This window comes from Chroicocephalus ridibundus, chromosome 21 (assembly GCF_963924245.1).
Source record: "Chroicocephalus ridibundus chromosome 21, bChrRid1.1, whole genome shotgun sequence".
NCBI lineage: Eukaryota > Metazoa > Chordata > Aves > Charadriiformes > Laridae > Chroicocephalus > Chroicocephalus ridibundus.
Window position 1 is genome coordinate 965,855 of NC_086304.1, and position 20,517 is coordinate 986,371.

Below are 20,517 nucleotides of genomic sequence, written 5' to 3' on the forward strand. Positions count from 1 at the left end.
AACAGGGTTATTTCACACCGTGAACGGCACGTTCCGTAGAAATTAGGAAGTTTGCTGAGGAGTTCTCCCTCTGAGCACTCCTCGCCCCGGTGCCGGAGCCCTGAGCCCTTCCCTTCCTCCCGAAGCCGCAGCGCTCGCCGTGGCCCACGTTGGCTGTCCCTGCTGGGAGTGCGCGGCTTCCTGCTGGGGGAATGGGCTGGGCAGAGTCCTGGGGTGTTTTATACTGGTATCGGGATCAACGCTGGTTCTTCAGTGTTATTGTTAATTATTTAGCCTTATCCTATTAAATCTATTTATATTTCAGCCCTCGCGTTTCCCTGTTTGCCCCGATTGTCCTTCCCGGGCGGGGAGGGGTCATGGGGTGACAGAATAATTGTCCAAATGACACTAAATTGTTACGGGTTTCTCAAACCACAACAGAATGTCACTGGTGAGCCAGGGAATGGCATCTGTTGCAGTTTGATCGTTTTCATCTTCGTCCCGAGGTGAATTTGGAGAGAGTGGGCTTCGAGTGTCAGTTGTGGTGTGTTTGTAGGAGAGGCGGCAGGCAGGGCTCTGCGGGGGGTGCGCTCTGCGCTTGCGGGGGGACGGCAGGGAAGCCCGCGATGTCCGTCCCTCTGGTGCAGAGCTGTGACAGCTGCAGCTCTGGCCACTCCTTTTCCCGGGACGTTAAAACCATCTTTTTGTAAAGCCTGGGCTGTGAAAACACCCGGTTCCTCGAAGATGGACCTGAAATTTGTTTTAAATATCGAGACACCTAAACCACCTCTGGAGCCTGGTCCGTTGCTGGCAGAGAGCCGAGCGTGGCGTTGAAGCGCTCGCTGCAGTCCGTGTTGCTGGGGAAACCCGGCTCCTGCCTGGGACTATGTGGCGTTTTCTAAAGCCGTGGCTCTGTGCCCGGCAGAGCCCTTCTGGGCAGCGCCGACGGGGAGCTGCAGAGAAACAAGCCAGAGGCGGCAGATCACGGCTCTTTAGGAGAGACTGTCGCAGCTCGCACAGAGCGAGATGGACAAACGTGTTCCCGGAGAATTCAGCTGTGACCCAGGAATGCCTCTAAATTACAAACGTTAAGAGCCAAATGGCTTATTTTTTCTGCCCATCTGATGTCCTCTTTTTTTCACGTGGATCCAGTTTAGCTAAAGAATATCCATTCATGCCAAATTACAGCAAATCATAACGCTGCGTAGCATCCCTGAGAGTTTTTGTATGTGCTAGCGCTGAGGTAAGAGCGTTACACTTAGTCTGCCGGGACTCTGTTATGTTCCTGTATTTCTTTGCGGTTTCTTTAGTGTGTGCTTTTCCTGTGAGCTGTCGGAGCGGAGACGCGCGTGTTTACAAACAAGTCCTTAAAGCGTTCAGTACGGTCAGGTCTGTGCTGCCTATGGTCAAACACGGCACAGCCAGCAGCTAAAGTGATTTAATTTTTATTTGCACGCTCAGTGTGCATTAACAAATCCAACATACAAGATAGCGTTACATCATGTAGATTAGCTTATAGCATTATGCAGTTTCACACAGGTTGAGTTAGGTTTTTCGCCTTTTTTTTTTTTTATTTTTTTATTTTTTCACACAAAGTTGTAACTGTCCAAGTTAGTTTTACAATAGAAGACACAAGGTAAAGAATAACCACACCTGGGAGATTTTACAGTGAGTCCGCTGTCACTTACTGTCTATTTTACGTTTTAAAAAATATATATCTGCACATCTTCAGTTTCCTATCATTCCAGAATCGTGTTGGAGCTACTCCTACCTGCCCTATAGCCTAAGTCTATTTACCCTGAGTACGTTTCCTTGACGAGAAGTTCACCTTTCCTTTTCAACTAGAGGAATCTCAAGACCATCTAGGCTTAAGCACACTTTTCACACCAAAGGGGAAAGAGGGAACTCTGTTGTTGTTGTTAGTACACCCTGTTCGGACGCCTGGAGCGGTGTTGGTAAGCCTGTTCCGAGGAAAAGTCATGACAGTTGCTAAACCTCAGCAACACAATTGCTTAGTGCAAAAACTAGGATGGAAATAGCTCGACACTGATTTCCGAGGGAGAGCTCGTTCGCTGGCCTGTGGCGGCGAGCCACGGGCAGAGCGCGAGCCAGAAAGCGTCTAAGACAAAGATAAAATCGACCGTAGCCTTGGGCAGAAATCCTCGCAATCGGGATTGATACAGCACAAAGTCCGTGCTTCGTCTGCCACGCAAGGCTGAGGAACAGAGCGCTTCGGCTTCCCTGCGACCTCTGTCGCTAAAAGGACACTCTGCGGGGAAGGAAGTTTCAACGAGTAACTAGCCGTGAGGGAGAAAATTCAGCTTTCCGAAAATAACGTCTTAGGAAGAGACGCCAAAGTGCTGCCAACGGACAAAGTGCTGACTGTTCGCACAAAGCGCCCTCCCAGCAGCTGCTGCTTCGCACGGTGGCCGGGGAGGGAACCCAGCAAGAACTGCTCAATTATTCTGCTTTCATTAGGATGGAGGTGGAAAGGATCATTTTTTCCAACAGGGCTCTAAAATTCAGTAGTCAAGGCCTGTAAGTACCTGATCTTAGAATTTTTTCATTATGATACACTATTTACATTCCACAGGGCACAGAACAGACTGGCTGCCTGGAAGCAACCAAATGTCTACTGAAAATTTGGGGTCTTCTACGTGCCTCTTCGTGAGCTCACTTCTGCTTCCTAGTTCCGTGGGAGAGTTCAGAGAGAACTGCAATTTCTGCAGCCTGTTATAACTATTTCCGCTCAGTTTACAAACAATTATTTGCTGCCAATTATCATCCTTATTTATATCTTTCCCGGCTTGAACGTAATAAGAAGCCGAATTGAGTTCCTCGCCAGGACGCTGCTGCCGTGTCCAAAACCCGTTCCCAGGCTTGTGTGTTCACCACCAGGTCTAGTGCAGCTACTTCCAAATTGTCTTTGTGCAACTTCATGAACTTCTGCTCAAAACTACTGGCTATTCAGGGTTAATAGCGTGAAGTGCTACAGGTCACGCTCCTCACGTAACGTCTCCACGCTTCAGAGGCCATGGTGAGCACGGCCTAAGTCTCAGAAGTCGTTCACAATTTAAGAACTAACTCAGGCTGCCTTGAAACGCCGAGAATTAACTTCTTGAAGCGCCTGGCGCATTGCGCAGCGATAGGCTTTGCCCACGTTTAGTCCTTTTTTGAGAGCTGGCTCTCGACAAGACCATACATAATGCGAACTGACTCAAGTACGGATGGAGGGAAGCTTTGGGATTTTTTTGCTTAAAACCTCTTCCCCCGAGATATCTTCCTATCTCAGATAGGTTACGCCATGGTATCAGAACTCAGCCGTCACGCAGAATTTCACACTTCATGTTCAAAAGAATCAGCAGGTATCGTTACCAATCAGTGACATGTCAGATTTTGGGTTTTTCTCGGGCCCTTCATGCACAGACAGGGTTAAATCAAATGAAACCGAGCGGCGTTTGCCCAGTTCTGACAGTTTGTGAGCTCGTGCCTGCGCTAACGTCCACGTGGCAAAAGCAACGCGATCGGTTTGGTGGTGTTTGAATTTTAGATGCAACTCTTTGATGCGGTGGCCTTACAGCTCCACAAGTGCATCGCAAAGGCAAGTGTTCCAGTGCCTGACAACAGAATTATTTCTTCTCTGAAGGAAAAGTGCCATTTTCCCCTGTATTTTCCTTTTGCGCTAGTGCAGAATCCTAAACCACCTTTATACGGAAACGCGGTTGGTTCTCCCAAACCAGCGAAGAACAGAACTGCAAGAATCAATGGGCAGGCAAACTAACAAGAAACTAGAGGTTAAACAGCAGAATTCAGAAACTTTGGGAGAAGCCTAATAAAGACAGGCCAATCTCGGTGAATACCAGCAAAGACAGTTCGGCACAAACACAACTTCCATAGTGACAGATAATTGTATTAAAATCTGCAACTTGATATTGGTAGTTACACTAATTTCAGTTTGTATTAGGCATGCAATAGCGTGATTACACTGTTATATATATTCGTGATATCTTTTCTTTTTTCATTTAATGCTCTTTAGAATTTTAGTGCCCTGCAAAATCACATCACTAGAGAACCAATCAGCTGCTGCTTCTTACAAAAGTTTAGTTCTACAGCTAAAACAAGGTTTAAGTCTGTTCTACGAGTCGGCTGTCGCCGCCGCAACCTCTGCTAGTATTCGCTCAGGCTGTGCCATTTGGCAACTGGCTTTCTAGGATTCTCACACACCTCTTGCCAGTGTTCCACACCACCTGCGGTGACGCTGTGTGCTCCCAAAATCAGCCGTCCCACCACTTCGTTTTTTGTGGTGCGGTCGAAATCGATAACTAGAAATTCAATGCTGATGTCAGGAAGGAGATCAACAGGGATATCGTAAATGAAGGATTCGTTGAAGACAGGATTCAAAGTGCACTTCTTCACGTGAGTCTTCTTTTTTGCTATGCGCTTTCTTCCGTAATAAACATTCACCTTGACGTACGGATCTGCTGGAGAAGAGAGAGAAATAAACTAATAACACAGCCCAGTGACGCTCCTGGAAGTAACGGAGCAGCGCGAGGGAGCCAGCTGGGGAGAACGGTGGGAACCTCGGCGGCTGCCCCCAGCTCCCCAGGATGGGGACACTGGTGCCGTCCTTCCTCATCGCAAAGCAACCAGCGGCGTTAGCAGCACAGGTTCGTCACGAGCTTCAACACTGCTTGGGGAGCGGGGGGAAGCAAGTCGCATGGATGCCACGGTAAGTAATCCTAGAAATAGCAACGGATAGCCTTCTGGCGAGGTCAGTGCCCGACTGGCCAAAATTTCACCCTTCACTGTCATCTATAACAAGAAATATTTTTTACCCAATATTTGGGAAACAGCCCAGCAAAGCGTCAAGACGGTTTTACAAATTTGCAGATGGAAAGAGTGGAAGGTACTGAAGAATAAGAAAGCTTAAAACAAAGCCTTCATCTTTCCATCAGCCTCACTTCGTCCCTTGCTCGTTCAGGAGTAACAGTAAGCCACCAGGCACACAGCGCTTCTTTTCCCTGTAACACGAGTTTTGAAGCTGGAAGTCACTTGCCCGTCTCACACCGGCCAACTTGGACTTTTTTCATCCCACTGAAATGATGAGCTTGTGCGTAATATAAAGATCACATAAAGAAATGACGTTAGCCTTGCAAGAGCCAGCAGGCAGAAGTTGTTACTGAAAAATTTATCCTGTAGCTGGAGGAAAGCTTTTTTTTTTTACAGAAAGAGTAAAATTTAAGGCCTACAACAGATAACTAAGCCTCGCCCGCATTCATTCTGAGGTTTACAGGAGAAAGCTGCAAAAACAGGACTAAATTTGCTATCAGTCAGGCCATTACTGAATCTGAAGCTGATTCCAACCATTTCCCCGTAATCCTGAAGGGGAACTTCGTAAGGGGATTCAGGAGTGTGGGAATCTGTGACTACAGAGCAGGACGGCCGGAACAGCTGCTCTGCTCTTCACCCCCAACAGCGGAACACCGCAGCCAGCAAAAACAACAGAAAAGGAAAAAAGCCCTGAATTGTTTCCGATGTCGTATGAATTTACTCCTTTCTGAATCTGTCCCTCCTATTTTTTACGCCTGCTCTTTGTTACCCTCCTCTTCTAGGGGCAGGGTTTGAGGCAGACGCGGCAGGCAGCAGCCGAGCCACGGAGCTGCTAAGGGCAATGGTGAGCGCGGGCAGCACGGAGGCCCAGAGCCCGCCCACGCCGGCCAAAAGCAATGCAGAGATCTGCCGAATTTGGGAAATACTGCTTTCATAAACAAACCAGATGATGCCAGACAGATGCAACTGTTGGTCTCGCAGTAGGAAGGATTTGGTCCTGTCTGCCTAACCATCTGCTGGGGAGCGACGATCGCCATGCGCCCTTAGAAAGAGTTTGAGGAAAAGTGTGCAAATACAGAAAATCTTCCGATAAGACAGGTGAAAAGACGTCAAAGTAAACTTGGAGATTTTTTCCCTACACATTTAAAGCTGGAGAAAATAGCTTCTACCTGAGAGGCCGGTGATATCCATCTTTGGCAAATGTCTGGCTTTCAGCACCACAACAGTCATTCTCTGAGCCACAGGCTGGTACGACAAGGAGACCTGCAGCTCCCCTCTGCTAATGCATTTCTGTGGAAAAGAAACAGAAAGAACTTATTAGGACAAGACGGTCTTAGAGGCAAAAGTTGGAGGTCACCAGAATCTCCTTTCCCTGTGCTAAATGCCTAGAAAGTTGGAAAAGCAGACGCGGGCCATTTGAAGTGCTTTGGGCAGATGGAGCCCCCGGGAGAAGGACCGAGCGAGCAGCGTAAGGTGAATCATCCTGTGCTGTCCCCCCCGCGCCGGCTGAGCACAGCGAGCATCACTACGGCCTCTCCCCTTCAATTGCGGGTTCCCATGAGGGGAAACCTTGTGGGCACCTTCTGAGAGAACAGTGGCCGCGGCTGCCTTTGGAGGTCTGCTGCAGAGGCAGCGTGGGGTTTAGCAGCTTCAGTTTCACTGGCTGTTGGTAGAGCTTCGGTGGCCGGGCACCTCAAGCCCTTTAGGCACGCTTCGGCAGTTTCGCCATCGGTTTAGTCTGCAAAGGTACAGCACAGGGATAAAAAGATAAAAACAGATCTACTCAGTTAAACTTGCTGTATATCCTTTCAAAGACAAACGTAACATTGAGATAATCAGCTGTGGTTTCCAGCTGGCATTCACTAACTGCCGTCGAGACAGCACTCATCTGGATTAGGTTTATTTGCTCTCAAGGCAAACAGCATTAGCGGCGGGTATGAAATCGTGTGGTGTCAGCACCGCACCGACAGCAGAGCTCCCGCCACAGCTCCACCAGCTGCAGGTTCTGACCCTCGGGACCCCGCCGTCCTCCTGCCCCCACCGGTGTCCGGTGCTGTTGACCCAGCAGAGCAAAGGGTTTGGGGGGGGGCAAATGAAGGAATTGTTCTCCCTTCAAAGGGGTGAAGCACTAAGTAAATGTCACACCAAATGCTCTGGTGATCACCGAAGAGGTGACGCTGTTCTTTCAACCGCTTCTTATTCAGCTTAGCGGGAAAAAATTGTGCGTGTAAACTTAAACACGGAAAACGTTCATGATCGTTTTGGTGGTTTCTTTTTATTTGAGCAGTTCCTGAGCGTTTAAGCCAAGTTTTCCAAAGGCGAGGAACAAAGGCTATTGCTGCTCATGCAAAATTTTGGGAGGAGAGTAAATATACGAGCAAGTTCCTGGCCCTGGAAGGGAAATGTTCAGAACTTCGGCTCCTGGGATAAACCAGAACACACCAGGCAGAGAGAGTATGGGGGGGTGGGTGTCTGTTGTTAGAGTTTTGGGGTTCTTTTGGTCTGAAGTAATTTAACGTAGTTACTTCAAAGTACCTTGCATTCTTAGATTGCAAGTTAGAAATTACTGGGAATGTTCATTAGGAGGGGATGTACACCTTCGGTGGCTTGGATCAGTGCAATAATTTACTGTGTTTTAAATACAATTCTGTGTTCCAGATTTTGAAACTTCCCGACACTGAAAACTTTGTTCCGTGACGGCTGTTTTGACATTGTGGAACTGTGCAGATTTTCGAGAATGCACACCTGACACCAAGGTAAATCTATTTTTGATTACCAATAAACATTACACAATTTGCATCCTTGATTAAATCTATTTTCATTTAGCGTGACTTTGACCTCTATTTTTAATCTGTTACTTCTAAGAGAAGTAACTCAGTAACTTACTTCAGTCAATGCACTGAAAAGAATCCTATCAAAAGAACCTAAGCCAAACACTTGTTTTATCATAGTGTAAAGCATCCCAAGAATCTAAAAAAAGCAAAGTAATTACCAGAACTCTGGGATTCTTTTGGTTTGTTTTGGGTCATTGACATAGGGTCTCCTTTAAAAAAAAAAAAGTTAAATATAGCGGAAAAAACTTTTCAAGGAAAATGCTGCCACTCTAGGACATACTCAAGTATGTTATGGAGCCCAGCACCAATTCCCAATACCTCACGGCAATAATTGAGCCCAAATGCCTTTTTCTATTCAACCTGGACGATGGGTAGCAAAAATAAACTAAGCAAGAAAACAAAAATCTTAAGCACCACCTCCTCCTACCTGCACGTAGGGTATTTCCTGAGGACAGAAGACACCGTCCCCAAGGGAAGCCTTAACAGCCCCAATGGACTGCTCATCTTTCTACCTCACAGCGCTGGACGCTACGAGTGGGATTCACGTCACCTGAATTTCAGGTACCTACATTTGACAAAACTGTCTCAGACACTTTGTTCTCAAGTGAGAAACCACCAGAGTCAGCTAGGGTGGGATTCAGCTGAGCTGACCGAGATGTCTGCTCCAGGACAAACGGAATCACGTCAGACTCTGCTGACTGTGTTGCCATATTCCCACTTACTTATGGCTTGCAGGAACAGCTCAGAGGTAGATAATTACAATTATAGGTGTCTAAAACGGTCAGACCAGGCAAATCTCCCTAAGTGAGGTTTGCCTTTGCAGATGAATTATCTGCAAGTGATGTCATCACATCAGCGCTTTTCCTCGGAGATGAGGACTTTGCCTTTTTTCTCGGCATCATGAGTTCCAACATCCATCATTTCCATGCCTAAATAGTGACCACGCCTTCTCAAACTGCCGTAACCACACAGCAGAGAACTGCCTAACTAAAAGAGCACAGTCATATAACACCAGTAACACGTGGCTGCAGAAAAAGGGGTTTCGTGGCTAAGGATTTGCAGTGTTCCTGCTTATTAGACCACAGAGATCAAAAGAACTGGGATCAAATACAATGCAAGGAGTCTCGTGTCACACTACACGAAGCAACTTACTTGTATGTTCCTTTTGAGGATCTCCCTGGTCAGCTGAACCTTTCCAGTGCTTGGATCCACCCCTGCGAGGGGCACCATGACCTCGCCAATAACATCATCTCGAGAAAAGCGATCGAAGCTCAACACGAGGAAGTGAAGCACCAAATCCTGGAGCTGGCTGTATGGGATCCCATAGAAGGTGAAGGTTTCATCAAAGACTGGGTCTAGCGTCTTGCGAAGTACACGAGTCTTCACTCGGTGCCTTTTATCTGGAAGAATTGTCATCTTGATGTAAGGGTCAGAGCTCTGGGTGTGCTCATCCATCACTGGCAGCCCGTGAGCCTCCTGAATGGTAACTACCAGCGCTTTTTTAGGGAAGTTGTAGTCCACTGAGAAAGTCAGTTCACCCAACATGACGTCATCCCCTGGAGAAGATGGGGAGGAGGTTTTACTTCCTCCTGGAGTGAGGCTTTGATCTGGACTTAGTTCATCTCCATAATCTACTTTTATTGGGAGCTGGTCGACGTGGGGGGCTGCATTTGGCCCATCTGGAGCCTTATCGGAGCCTATCAAACCAGATTCAGCAGCATCCACCAAGAGGTTTCCCCTTCCAGTCTCCTTAGGAGTGCCGTTCTTGTCTCTCCGGATTCGGTTGATTTTCTTCTTGTTACTCAAGGTCTCCGGATAGATACTGATGCCTTTCAACATGTGGATGAATTTATACGGTGGGGTTTTGTGCTTCTTTTCGGCTTGCTGGTGACAGCATGTCCACACAAAAACTGTTACTGAGACAGAAACCACAAGGACAGTAGCACCGATGAGGCCTGCCACAACTGGAGAGACATCTGCGGAGAAGACAAGGCAGTCAGGAACAAGCTTGTACCTTTGTGGTGGCCGTGCCCCCACGGGGCCGGGCACAACTGGGCGAAGATCTATACGGTAGCACCGTGTTGTTCCCAAAGCTTCCCCAAAATCAAAAAACTACTTCCTTTAATTTATATTTTCCCACATGGGAAACATTTTACACTCCTACGGCATGCTCTACCTATGTTTCACACGCTAAGAATTTCAAACGGTCAATTGCTTTATCTGGCCAAATCAACCTCCTGCACTACCAGCATCTCCACAGGAATACAGTTTCGTGATGCGCAGGAAGCATTCTTTTATTTATCTATCTATTTATTTAAATGCCCTGTTCAGAAACATTACACAATTCTATTTCAACAACATGAATGGAGTAATAAATATGGCCGTAACACTAGACCTGCAGCTATCCTTTATTGGCAATTTTTAAAAAATCCCTTTGGCTGAAATGGCGGATTGTTTTGTCCTAGCCCCTTACAGCAGCCGTAGGGCCAACGATACACACGAGATTTCAGGTGGAAATCCAACGTCCGAAAACAACGGCCGGAAAATCCTGTATTTGGATTTAGGGATTATTTGATGTTTTCTGGAGTTTATGACAACTATGTTCCTCAGTAATGACAAGCCAGAACAAAAAAGCACCACATTAATTTTTAGCAACCATGCCAGTTATTTTCTCTTTGTAACGGTTGACTTTAGAGAAGTATTACCGAGACACAGAACGAGACCAGCAGTGCTGAGCTCCCCAGTACATTACACCGACATCCTCGCGCAATTCCAGTCATGGGCCACTGAGATGATTCAAGGTTGGAGCAGATGGAGAATGGGGAGCAGATGGAAGACGAGCAGAGACCAAAAGAGTGGGGTTTGTTCAGGCTTAAAAGGGAAGGCAAAGATCTTTTTGCTGTCTTCATTTTCTTGATGGGACGTTGCAGGGAAGGTAGAGCCAGGCTTTTCTTATAACCTATTATTGTATTACTGGTTTAATCAGCATTCAAGCAATTTGGTTTTTGTGGAAGCAAGCAAACAAAAAAAGCCCTCTAGCCCTATGTCTCTTTCTTTACAAATTGTACAAACTGCTTCCATAGTAAGAGGGAAAACGAAAGATCATTGCCATGACAATCACAGCAATAGCTAAATGGAACAGCCAGTAAAACAGGTAAGCTTCTCTGATTTTCCTATCGTCACTCTGTACCATAAACAGGAGAAAATAATCTGCCAACCTCATACTTGAAGCTATAGAAAACACCTCAATTTTGTCTCTTCCCTGTGCTTTCCACATTACTATTTATTGAGGTTAACGGGCAAGACGACAAGACTGCCAGGCTATAATCTGAATATCTGATAGGCTCAGGGAAAACTGTGATTTTCAAGAGAATATGTCTCCTTTTTGCAAAAATAGCAAAATCACTTTTGGTTAGATAGAAGCCTTCCCAGACTGACACTGGAAGTCTTTTGCGATGGTGACCAGCTTCACAGATAAACGTGTCCCAGGTCCCACTCTAAGCATAGCCTTAGACTGAATTAATTAAAGCAAGAAGAATTCATAATATTAACAAAACACCCCCAAAACCCCAACTTTATTTCGTTATTTATTGCTTCCTCTTTGAAGTGATGCAAGTGGTCTTTAACAGCTAATTAGAATACAACAGACATATACACACACTAAAAGCTTCAGTGGATATGCAGAAAAGGACAAATGCTGAAACTCCTCTCTTATGCTGATCTCTTTTATTTGCGTGTGTTTTGTTTCTATTGCGTCTTCATAGAATCAGCTCTCGTACCTTCATTTCCTGCAGATCTGATGGGACAAGTTTAGAAGCAGTCGCACTAGAAAGCACCAAATAAGTCTTTGTGATCTTTCTTCCACTGATTTAGCTCCGCTCTTGAATTTGGCTCCCATAACGTTGTGTGGCAAAGAGTTCCTCAGCCTGATTATGTGGCATGAGAAAACAAGGGCTTTTATTTTGAGCCTGCCCCACCTCGTTCCATTTGATGCCTGATCTTGCATTAGAAGAAACAGGGAGCAACCGTTCCCTGCTCTGCGCTGCTCCCAACACCCCTCTTTTCCTGGCTGAAGACTCCCGCTTATGTCATCATTCCATACATTCATTAGTCCCGTCTCCATAATTCCCTAGAGTTGAAAACTACACTGATGTAAAGCTGCCTAAAACCAATTTTAGTTCAGCTTCTGCAATTTTCAAAGCACTTTGCTACACACAATGACCATTTTAAATGGCACTGCAGCCCGTCTCCTCTCTCAAAAAGAGAAAAACCGTGCTTTTTCAGTCAAACTTGGTTGAAGAGATCTTTGTTCTGGTGCGATGCTAAGGCTTAATCAAAACAAAGCCAACTTCTGGGGATATGGAATTATTTTTCAATTAATGAAAAATACTTGAAAACTTCCTTTTAAAACTGATGTTTGCTAATCATACCCTAATGGCGGCCAGCGGTTAAATTATGACAGCACGTGGCTCTTGGATTCCAGGAAACACTGACGGTAAAAGGTAAGTAGATACATCGTACATTAGATAAATTATATCGTATGGAAAATTATTACTAAGTGTTTAGAATTCAAAGGAAATGTAATAACCGTGCTTTATCTATGGGGCTTTATGGTCTGAGGGGAAGGTCAGCCGGTGGCTGGAGGTCGGAGGCAGCGGGTTTGAGCCTCCACGGCTGGAGAAACCCAACCGACACGGACCCCCCCGGCTGCAGCACCGGCCCGCGGCGCCCGCCGGGCTACGGAAAAACCGTCTTAAACACCAGCGAGCACCAACTCGGGAGAATGACTCCACCGGGTGCGGGGGGAGCCGCACTGGCACGGCCCGGGGCCGCCTCGCCCGAGGATGCAGCGAGGCTGTGGCTCCTCACGGAGGGGCTCCCGCCGCCACCGTGCCCGGCCGTGCCCCCCCCGCCGCGCCGCGCCCCCCCCCGCCGCCGCCCGCCGCGCCCCTCTCCCGGCCGCCGGGGCAGGCCCCGCCTCGTCGGGCCGCCGGTGCCGGTGCCGCAGCCGCCCCGGCCCCCGGGGAGGCACGAACAAAGGCCGGGGCGCGGCGCGGCCCGGCACAGACATCACGTCATGCGGCGGGGGCCGCCGGGCCCGGCCGCCACCTGCTCCCCGCCGGCCCGGGCCCGGCCGCGGCGGCTCCGGGGGCGAGAGCTGGCACCGCCCTGGGGCCGGCAGCGAGCGGCGGGGGCCGCCTGCCGCCGCGGGGGAAGGTTACCGGCAGGCAGGGCGGGGGGGGGGGGGGGGGGGGGGAGCGGGGTCCGGCCTCGGGGGCGGCGGGGGCCTCGCCTGGGCTCTAGCGGGGCGGAGGAAGGGGCCCTCCACACCGCCCGGCCCCACTCACCGAAGCCGGGGTGGACGCTGGTGATCTCCGCCATGGCCCCGCCGAGGCCGGGGGTGCGGAGCCCGGTGCGGAGGCGCCGCGGTGCCGGCCCCGCCCGCAGGATGCTCGAGCCCCGGGATGCAGGAGCTGCCGACTGGTCCCGACGCGGCGCAGGCCCCGCCCGGCCCCGCCCGCGCCCGGCCCCGCCCGGCGGTGACTCGGCAAGTGTCGGGGCTCCGGCCGCGCCTCCCGGGCGAGGAGCCGGGCGGCAGCGGAGCGTGTGCGTGGGCTCGCGGGGCCGGAGAGCTGGCTCCCGCTGTGAGGAGACGGCACCGGGGCCGAGGGGGTCCGCCGAGGAGCGCGGGCAGCGGTGCCGGGCAGGCCCTCCCTCCCCTCCTCCTTCTCCTCCCTTCCCCACGGGAGGACGCTCTGAGGCGGCGGGGGCCCGGCGCTAGGCAGCGGCCGCGGCGCCCGGCGGCGTCGCCCAGCCAAGATGGCGGCGGCCGCGCTCGCCGCCCCCGCCGCCTCGCCTCGTCACGGCGGGGCGGGCGACCTGCGCGCCGCCAACATGGCGGCGCCTCGCCCCTCGCCCGGCCGACATGGTGGCGCGGCGCCTGCGCAGCGGGCGGCCCCCGCGGCGCTTCCGCTTCCTGCGGGGCGAGCGGGACGGGGCGGCGGGGCCGGGGCAGCGGAGCCCCGCGGCCAGCCGCTTTCCTGTTTTCCAGGTGGGCGCAGGGATGTCGCTCTCGCTGAAGATGCTGCCCTGCAAGAAGAGGAGAGCGGCGGTGGCGGGGCCGCAGAGCCCGCGGGAGGACGGAGAGTTGCCCGGCGCCGCCGGCTCTTCCTCGGTGGTCGCTGCCGACGGCGGCTTCCCCGCCAAACCATCGCCGGCGGCACGAACCGGCGGCGGGCCGCCCTCCTCCGGCCCGGGCGTGTGGCGGGGTCCCGGGGAGGCCTCGCTGAAGGGCGGGAGGCGGCCCCCCGGCCGGCCGGGCCCGGGCCCCGCGCAGGAGGCGGCGGGCGCGAAGGAGGCCAGCGCTGCCGCCCCGCTCCCCGAGGGCCGCGGCAGCCCCGAGGCGGCGGCAGAAGGTCAAGGTGAGGGCGGCCCGTCGCGGTGCGCGCTGCCGGCCGTCGGTGGCTCTCCCCGGCCCGCTGCCGGCCCTGTGTGCGCTGCCCCCGCACCCGGAGCCTTCCCGGGCGCGGTTGTGTAAAGCTTCTGCTTTGGGTGCTTGGTTTCCGTGGTGGTTTTTCTCTGAAGTATTCCAGGTTAGCAGGCATCCCACTGTCAAGGCTCAGGGGTTCACCTACCCTAAAACGTTAGAAAAAGAATGGAGAACTTAAGACTCGTGCCCCTAGTGCTGCCAAACATTAAGAGTTTTAGAAGTTGATTTTGATTTTTTTTTTTCAAAATTACAACCTAAAATACCCAGTTTTACAAACTTGCTACACGTTTTCTTGGTCTTGCCCCCGTGTTTAGTCTTTTATGGACAAACATCCCTCAGCAATAAGCCCTAACAGTAACTTCTGCAGGCACACCTCACAGGTTTTACACAGTGCGGGATATGTTGCTTTCAGCTAGTCTTCCGGCAAGTCTTTGTAAAACCAGGCTTTGCTTCGGGACAGTCGCCTCACGTTTAGTTTTTAAAGAGCAGATGTTTGGCTAGTGAGTTGTGAGGCTGGCAAAAGGGCAAGCTGCTGCTTCCGAAAATACTGGTTTTCAGAGTTTTCTGTCTGCGTTTGCTTTCGTTCTTGGAAGATAATTCTTTCAAGCATTCAGAAAAGTAGTCTGGAGGGGCAGCTGTAGGTGGAGGGGCAGTTGTAGGTCCAGGGGCTCTACTGTGGTCCTTTACAAGAGCTGATGTCAGTGGAGCTTGTGTTAATATCAAGTTAGAAATGGAATCCAGGTATTTTGGAAGTCTGTGTAAAAAGCCCAGGCGCACCTTCCTTGCTCTGAGGTTCACTTAGTGAAAAGTGTGATGTGTGAGCTGGTGAGGGAGATGAGAGGTATTCACCACCAGTGACGCTCGTTTTGTATCTCTGGTTGTTTTTAAGTCTACTGAAGTAAGTCGTTGTTCCCTCTTTTCCCCACATTGCCCATCCTGTTCTTTTTCTCTTTTCCCGGCATGCATCTTTGTCTTCTGAGCTCAAGGAGACTGGAGAATTGATCTGGCAAAAAATCTGGCACCCGGAGGGTGCGGGAAGCGTGGGGTTGTTTTTTCCTCTCCACTCTCCATCTGGATCAACTCCCTGATCGGACTTTCTGCTCGGCTGCACAAAGAGCTGTGCCAGCCCATGGCAGCATGCTGGGGGGCTGGTTTTACTGGGTGACAATGTGTTTTCATACTGGCTTAAGGTGTTTGTGAAACTTCAGGGTTTTTTTCATAGTCATTGCCATCTAACTACAGGCGTCAGCAGAAAGGGGCAGCGCTTCCTCGGTTGTCTCTGGTTCTTGGACTGCTGCGATGAGCTCACCGATTTGACCAAAAGCTGATTTTGTGTCAGGAGAAAGGGGAGTGGAACAGGGGACGGTTCCCCTTTGTTTTCCAGGTCTCTGTAACTTCTCGGACTGTGCAGAATAGGAGTGGGAAGGGTGCGTAGCCCCCCCGTCAGCGGGAGAGGGGTTAAATTGGCCCAAGGTGGCCGTGAAACTGCATCCTAAGGTTGGAGCTGACTGTGCTGTTCCAGCTGTGAATAACCTGGCTGGGTGAAGGAGTGCCTGCCCCTAGCTGTTGATTTCTGTTGTTGCAGTTGCATTTATACAACAGGGGGTACAACCCCGTTTTAAACAAATCATCAGTTTTTTTGTGAGTGGATCATTTGCCAGGAATGGTTTTAAGCATAGCTGTGCAAAACTGATAGTGGAGGGAGCAAGGCTGAAATAGCTGGAGGCAGGGGTCTTTGCTTGGATTGGTTTCCAGCGGGGTGGGACTGCGGCGGCAGCGTTCAGTGCATCTGGATCCCTTCCATGGGCTAGGTTAAACTTGCGCAGTTGATTTAACAGGCTGGAATGGGTCATGATAAGCTTTTGTAATTGCAGCAGCCTCTTAACCTTGCTCAGCTTTGTCCGTATGGCATATCTGACTGCAGCTTAGCATTTGCTGTTTGCAGGGAGAACGCCTAAGCTGTACACAGAGGTGGAATTGAATTCGCAGAGAGATCCGTATCTGGCTGAAAACCAATCTGCAGTGCAGGAGTCTCCAGTGAGAAGTTCTTTGCAGCTGTCTGTTAGAAATCCTACCGCAATGAAGCCACTGAAGAACACCAGAGCTGGTGAGTGGCCCCAGCAGACTGATGAGGAAAATGAGGATTTGGGTCTGTTTATTCCATTGGGTAAGCTGTACGCAAGGGACAAACCTGTGACTTGGTACAGTAGATGCAGAACTCTGGAATTGTGTACACCAGGGCAGGATCTGTTTAGATGCAATGTTTTTTGAATTTTTCATCCTAAATAAACTACAGGTATCCAAGTGAAACTTGCTGGAGCTGATCTCTGTAATTTTTGATTACTAAAACCACAGCTTTCCTTCAAAGGAAGTTATGATTCTTTTGTTTCCCTGAGTCATCAAAACAGCACCACTTGGGAAACATTTTAAGTCCCAGAAACTGTAATCTGCGCTTGCTGTATGGTGCCTGGAGTTTTGCAACTGCTTTAATCTTGTCGGCATACTTAGAACACCTCCTTCTGGAAAAAGGCGTAAAAAGGCTGCAGAGACTGTTCTGTAAAATCAGTCTAGAGATTGCAGATACATAACCTTTATTTGCTTGACTAATGTGACTCACTCGGGTCCTGTAGAATTTGAATCCATTATTCAAAAGCCAGTTTCTAGTTCTTATGGCCATTTCACTTGGGTGATCTGCTTATCAGCTGTTGGAAAGGTGCTGCCACTTCAGTAGCTGCAGAATTCTAGCGCCTTTTTTTTTAAACTCATACCGTCAGAATGTGCCGGATATGAAATATCTGAATTTTTAGAGTCCATTTTTATGAATTTTCAGAGGAGCAAGATGGAGAGGATATTGAGAGAAGGAAGAGGAGGAGGAAGGCAACCAAACGGAAAAGAGAAGGGAAAAGTCAAGAAGAAGAGGGATCTTTGTCTTGTGACATCAAGCTAGACGATACCCTTGATCGCACCTTAGAAGATGGAGCTAAACAACATAACCTGACAGTGGTCAACGTGCGAAACATCCTTCATGTGAGTGCAGCGGGACTCTGACAGGCAACGGGGAAGTGCCTGGCTTTTTAAAAGTGCAGTCTAGACTTGAGTATAGTCCTACTTGATTTCGTGTGTGTGGTATGCTTGATTTCATGAACGAGGAAGGCTTGGTAGGCACCCACGTCCTAATCTCTCCTATAAAAAGGTATAAAGAGAGAACTGTGTGGTGTTTGGATAAGTTAGTTGTACCTGGCTTTGTTAGTAGGTATTGATCCCTGACTTCCATTCGTTTACGGTGGCAAATGGCTCTGTTTTACTGTACCGTGGTAGCTGTAGCAGGAGTAATTGAACTGAAATGCATGCTTCTGGTTCCCGGTGAGGAGATGTAGGCTGTGAACTCATTGCTTCTTATTTTGAGTGAACTGTTTCATGATACGGTTCTGATGGAATCCTAGTGGTGCTGACAGAAACGCGTTACTCTCGGTTAATGACCCCAGCCAATCTTTTAGTCCATCACAGCTTCCAGTTAGACAGGAACTGCAAGAACAATTTCTGTGCTGTGACAGCTGTGTACTGAAACTCTAATTCTACACCTATATGAGGTGTAGATTTCATACTCTCCCATGAGCAGGGTCTGGAGAGCAATAGCATTTATTTTCCCACAGGATCAAAAATTGTGGTGCTTTTTTTTTTTCCTCCCCCTCCCCCCCCCTCCCTCCCGCAGCTAGTGTTCTAATCCAGCTGATCTCGGATATTTTCCCGTTTTGCCATCCCTTTGGCAGGCAAACTGGAGACCGCCGTCATTCTTTTGGGCAGATTCACCAGCTGATTTTGTACAAGTGCCATAAATTAATCCCCTTCTCTGTCACGTGGCGCTGTGGAAGGCTGTAAATATCTGGCAGTCGCCTACCTTCCCTGGAGCCGCGTGGTGGCATTCAGAAAATGTAGTCATGGATACTGGCTCTCTTCTGCCTTCCCCTATTTCTTTTACATATATACAATGTTTTCTGAAATGCTGTAGCACAATGTTTCAAAGAGTAGATTATTACATGCTTTCTCTAGAGAATTAGACCCTTACTATTTTGGAAGCCTGTGAGTGCTTAAGGATTTGAGTTTTCTGTTGCAGCTTCATAGCTGCATTTCTCATGTGTCTGGGATTGGCACATTTCACTGACTACATGACATGAGGGAAGGAAAACTGGTGTGGGCTTTTGTTTTGACTATTTTCTTTCCTTCTGCTGGAAATTTATTCCATGGAGCGTTCAAGGAGAATGCAGTGCAAATGTTTTTATCGCGGCTGTGCTTACTTTACATCTTGTTCAATCACTGAGCAATCTTTTTTTATTGTAGCATAATTACAAAGTGTATTGTGCACTATTTCTCCATCGTGTTTCCAGCTAGTTTATTTCACCTTTGAGCCTGTTTCTTTTTAACAAACAGAACGTAAAGGATACTCTTGTGTGTGTTCCTGTAGGAAGTGATCACAAACGAGCATGTGGTTGCCATGATGAAAGCGGCCATCAGTGAGACGGAAGATATCCCTTTGTTTGTAAGTAAAGAGCTTTTTCAGTTAGGTTTTTCAGCCGTTCCGAATGCATGATACCTTCACCAGTCTCTCTTCTTGGTCCATGATGTGGTACGAAGAGAGTAGATAAAATAGGTAGCACCATAATTTGTTTCATTACCAGATTTGCCACCTGGATGAAGTAAGTAGTGTCTGTGTGCGAGTGTAAACTGTAAAACAGAATTATGAGGGGTTGTTTTTGATGTCACTCTGATCATGTCTAAAAGGTAATGAATTTTAAAAAAGAGAAAAGCCTTGTGGTAAAGAGTTGCTGGGGAAAAGCTTGCAATTAAGGAAAGTAGCTGAATGGGTTGCTGTTGTCTTGTTTTAAACTCTCAGGAGCCCAAAATGACTCGTTCCAAACTGAAGGAAGTTGTGGAGAAAGGAGTGGTAAGTATGTCATCTGCTCTTACTTCCCCCTACCCAAGTGGTTTTGATTGTTGGCTCCTCTAAAAGAAGAGTAAGGTGTGCTTTTATGTGATTTATTCTAAAAAAATAAGTTAAAACAATGTAAAAAATTCATTTTAGATGAGCAGAATAGAAGCAGGTCTGAGTTAGAAAATGCGGTGGATCGACGGTATCCATTCTGCTGAAGTTATTGCCTGTGGAGATCACGTGGGCAGTTCAGAAAGCCTTTGTTTGAAGTCTGTTGTTCCTTGGCCGCTTTGGAGAGCGAGGCCTCAAGCTCAAGTACTCGCTTGATGTAATAGACTGTCTAAGCTGTGCAACACCTTACTTTTCGGAGTTAGTTAAAGTGGTTTTGCTATCTTTAGGTGATTCCAACATGGAATATTTCTCCAATTAAGAAGGCGAATGAGGTGAAGGTAAGTCAAGTTGGGGACCAAACTAGAGGCCCCTTGCTGAGCAAGGACTCTTTTGGAGGGGTGGAGCAGGCTCGTGTCTAGCATGTCGGGAGCGGTGGTGACCAGGAGCATTGCAAACGGGGTATGCAGGGCAGGATGGGCAGCTAACGTAGCAGCAGGTGCACGGAGAGCCCAAAAGAGCTGCCTTCAGTGGAAGACTGAACATGATGAAGTGATGATGTGTCATAGGGATGTCTTTTCTGATGGATGGTCTGTCTTCTCATGCTGGTACTGCAGCAGCCGCTGCCTGGATGAAACTCCTGACAGTGAATGCCATTGCCCAGGCCTCGTGTGGCGACGTGTTCCTTCCTGGGACTGTTTTATAGACTGTAGAACGGCCTGGAAATACAGCCTGGGCTTCAGGTTTTTTTCCTGAGCTCTGCCTGCTCCAGAAGATTTGTTATCTAGGTTATGAATGTGCTGAATCTGTTACGCAGGATTCAGCAGTGTAGCGGGGGTGAACGGCCATCTAAGTACTAGAAACACGTCTTTGAGATAGTGTCTGCTCATGCAGTGTTTCCATCCTATAAATACTAAATCATCTGTGCCCATTCTTGCACCTTTTCAAACCACTTACTTTGCTTTACTGATATTACTTGAGTAATTTCCTTAGTTTCTTCAGCCTTTTTCGGTAGCGTCCTTCCTTTCTGAGCTCCAGGGTGTTTCTTCAGTTAGAAATCTTTGGTCTGATAGTGTGCCGTTAGAGTGCAACTCTTATCTTGCCTGTAAAAAGTTGTCACCTTTCTTCTGTTGCAGCCTCCTCAGTTTGTGGACATTCCTCTTGAGGAAGATGATTCCTCAGATGAAGAATACCAGCCTGATGATGAGGATGAGGATGAGACTGCAGAAGAGGTAAATGCAACTTGTACAAAGATCAGTTCAGCGTGGAGTTGTCTGCGTGTTTGTGGCAGTAGAATGCTCATTATTTTAACGTATGAAATCTTGTAAGTTGTCCCTGCCTGTCCGGTA

General features: G+C 48.9%; 2 protein-coding genes across 12 annotated transcripts in view; one reads left to right on the forward strand and one right to left on the reverse strand.

Annotated features, from left to right (window-relative positions):
- Positions 1-1,408: 1,408 nt before the first annotated feature.
- SYT11 (synaptotagmin 11) lies at positions 1,409-13,125 on the reverse strand. Of its 2 annotated transcripts, none has more exons than XM_063357139.1 (4): positions 12,992-13,125; positions 8,796-9,619; positions 5,979-6,099; positions 1,409-4,457 (listed from the first exon to the last, which is right to left on the reverse strand). In XM_063357139.1, the coding sequence occupies exons 1-4, from the start codon at positions 13,023-13,025 to the stop codon at positions 4,147-4,149; spliced, it is 1,290 nt and encodes a 429-aa protein (XP_063213209.1). In that variant the 5' UTR covers positions 13,026-13,125; the 3' UTR covers positions 1,409-4,146. The 2 variants fall into 2 exon arrangements, with proteins under 2 accessions (XP_063213209.1, XP_063213208.1); XM_063357138.1 differs by having other exon boundaries at positions 1,409-4,460.
- A 434-nt stretch (positions 13,126-13,559) lies between these two features.
- LOC134525850 (GON-4-like protein) overlaps positions 13,560-20,517 on the forward strand; it is a 34,583-nt gene continuing 27,625 nt past the window's right edge. For 9 of the 10 annotated variants that reach the window (XM_063357120.1, XM_063357119.1, XM_063357121.1 and 6 more), the window contains exons 1-7: positions 13,560-14,065; positions 16,079-16,300; positions 16,964-17,160; positions 18,596-18,670; positions 19,025-19,075; positions 19,459-19,509; positions 20,305-20,400. In XM_063357120.1, coding sequence (XP_063213190.1) covers positions 13,570-14,065; positions 16,079-16,300; positions 16,964-17,160; positions 18,596-18,670; positions 19,025-19,075; positions 19,459-19,509; positions 20,305-20,400 — 1,188 coding nt within the window. In that variant the 5' untranslated portion in view covers positions 13,560-13,569. The remainder of the gene's footprint in view (positions 14,066-16,078; positions 16,301-16,963; positions 17,161-18,595; positions 18,671-19,024; positions 19,076-19,458; positions 19,510-20,304; positions 20,401-20,517) is intronic. The other variant, XM_063357122.1, reaches the window with a different exon arrangement.

What these genes read in the sequence shown, in the direction of transcription:
- SYT11 (XM_063357138.1), bottom strand. Translation starts at nt 13,025, where the DNA reads ATGGCGGAGATCACCAGCGTCCACCCCGGCTTCG. An exon ending in CAGCGTCCACCCCGGCTTCG is followed by an intron (nt 9,620 to 12,991) that starts GTGAGTGGGGCC and finishes TCTTCTCCGCAG; the next exon opens with ATGTCTCTCCAGTTGTGGCA. An exon ending in GGATATCACCGGCCTCTCAG is followed by an intron (nt 4,461 to 5,978) that starts GTAGAAGCTATT and finishes TCTCTTCTCCAG; the next exon opens with CAGATCCGTACGTCAAGGTG.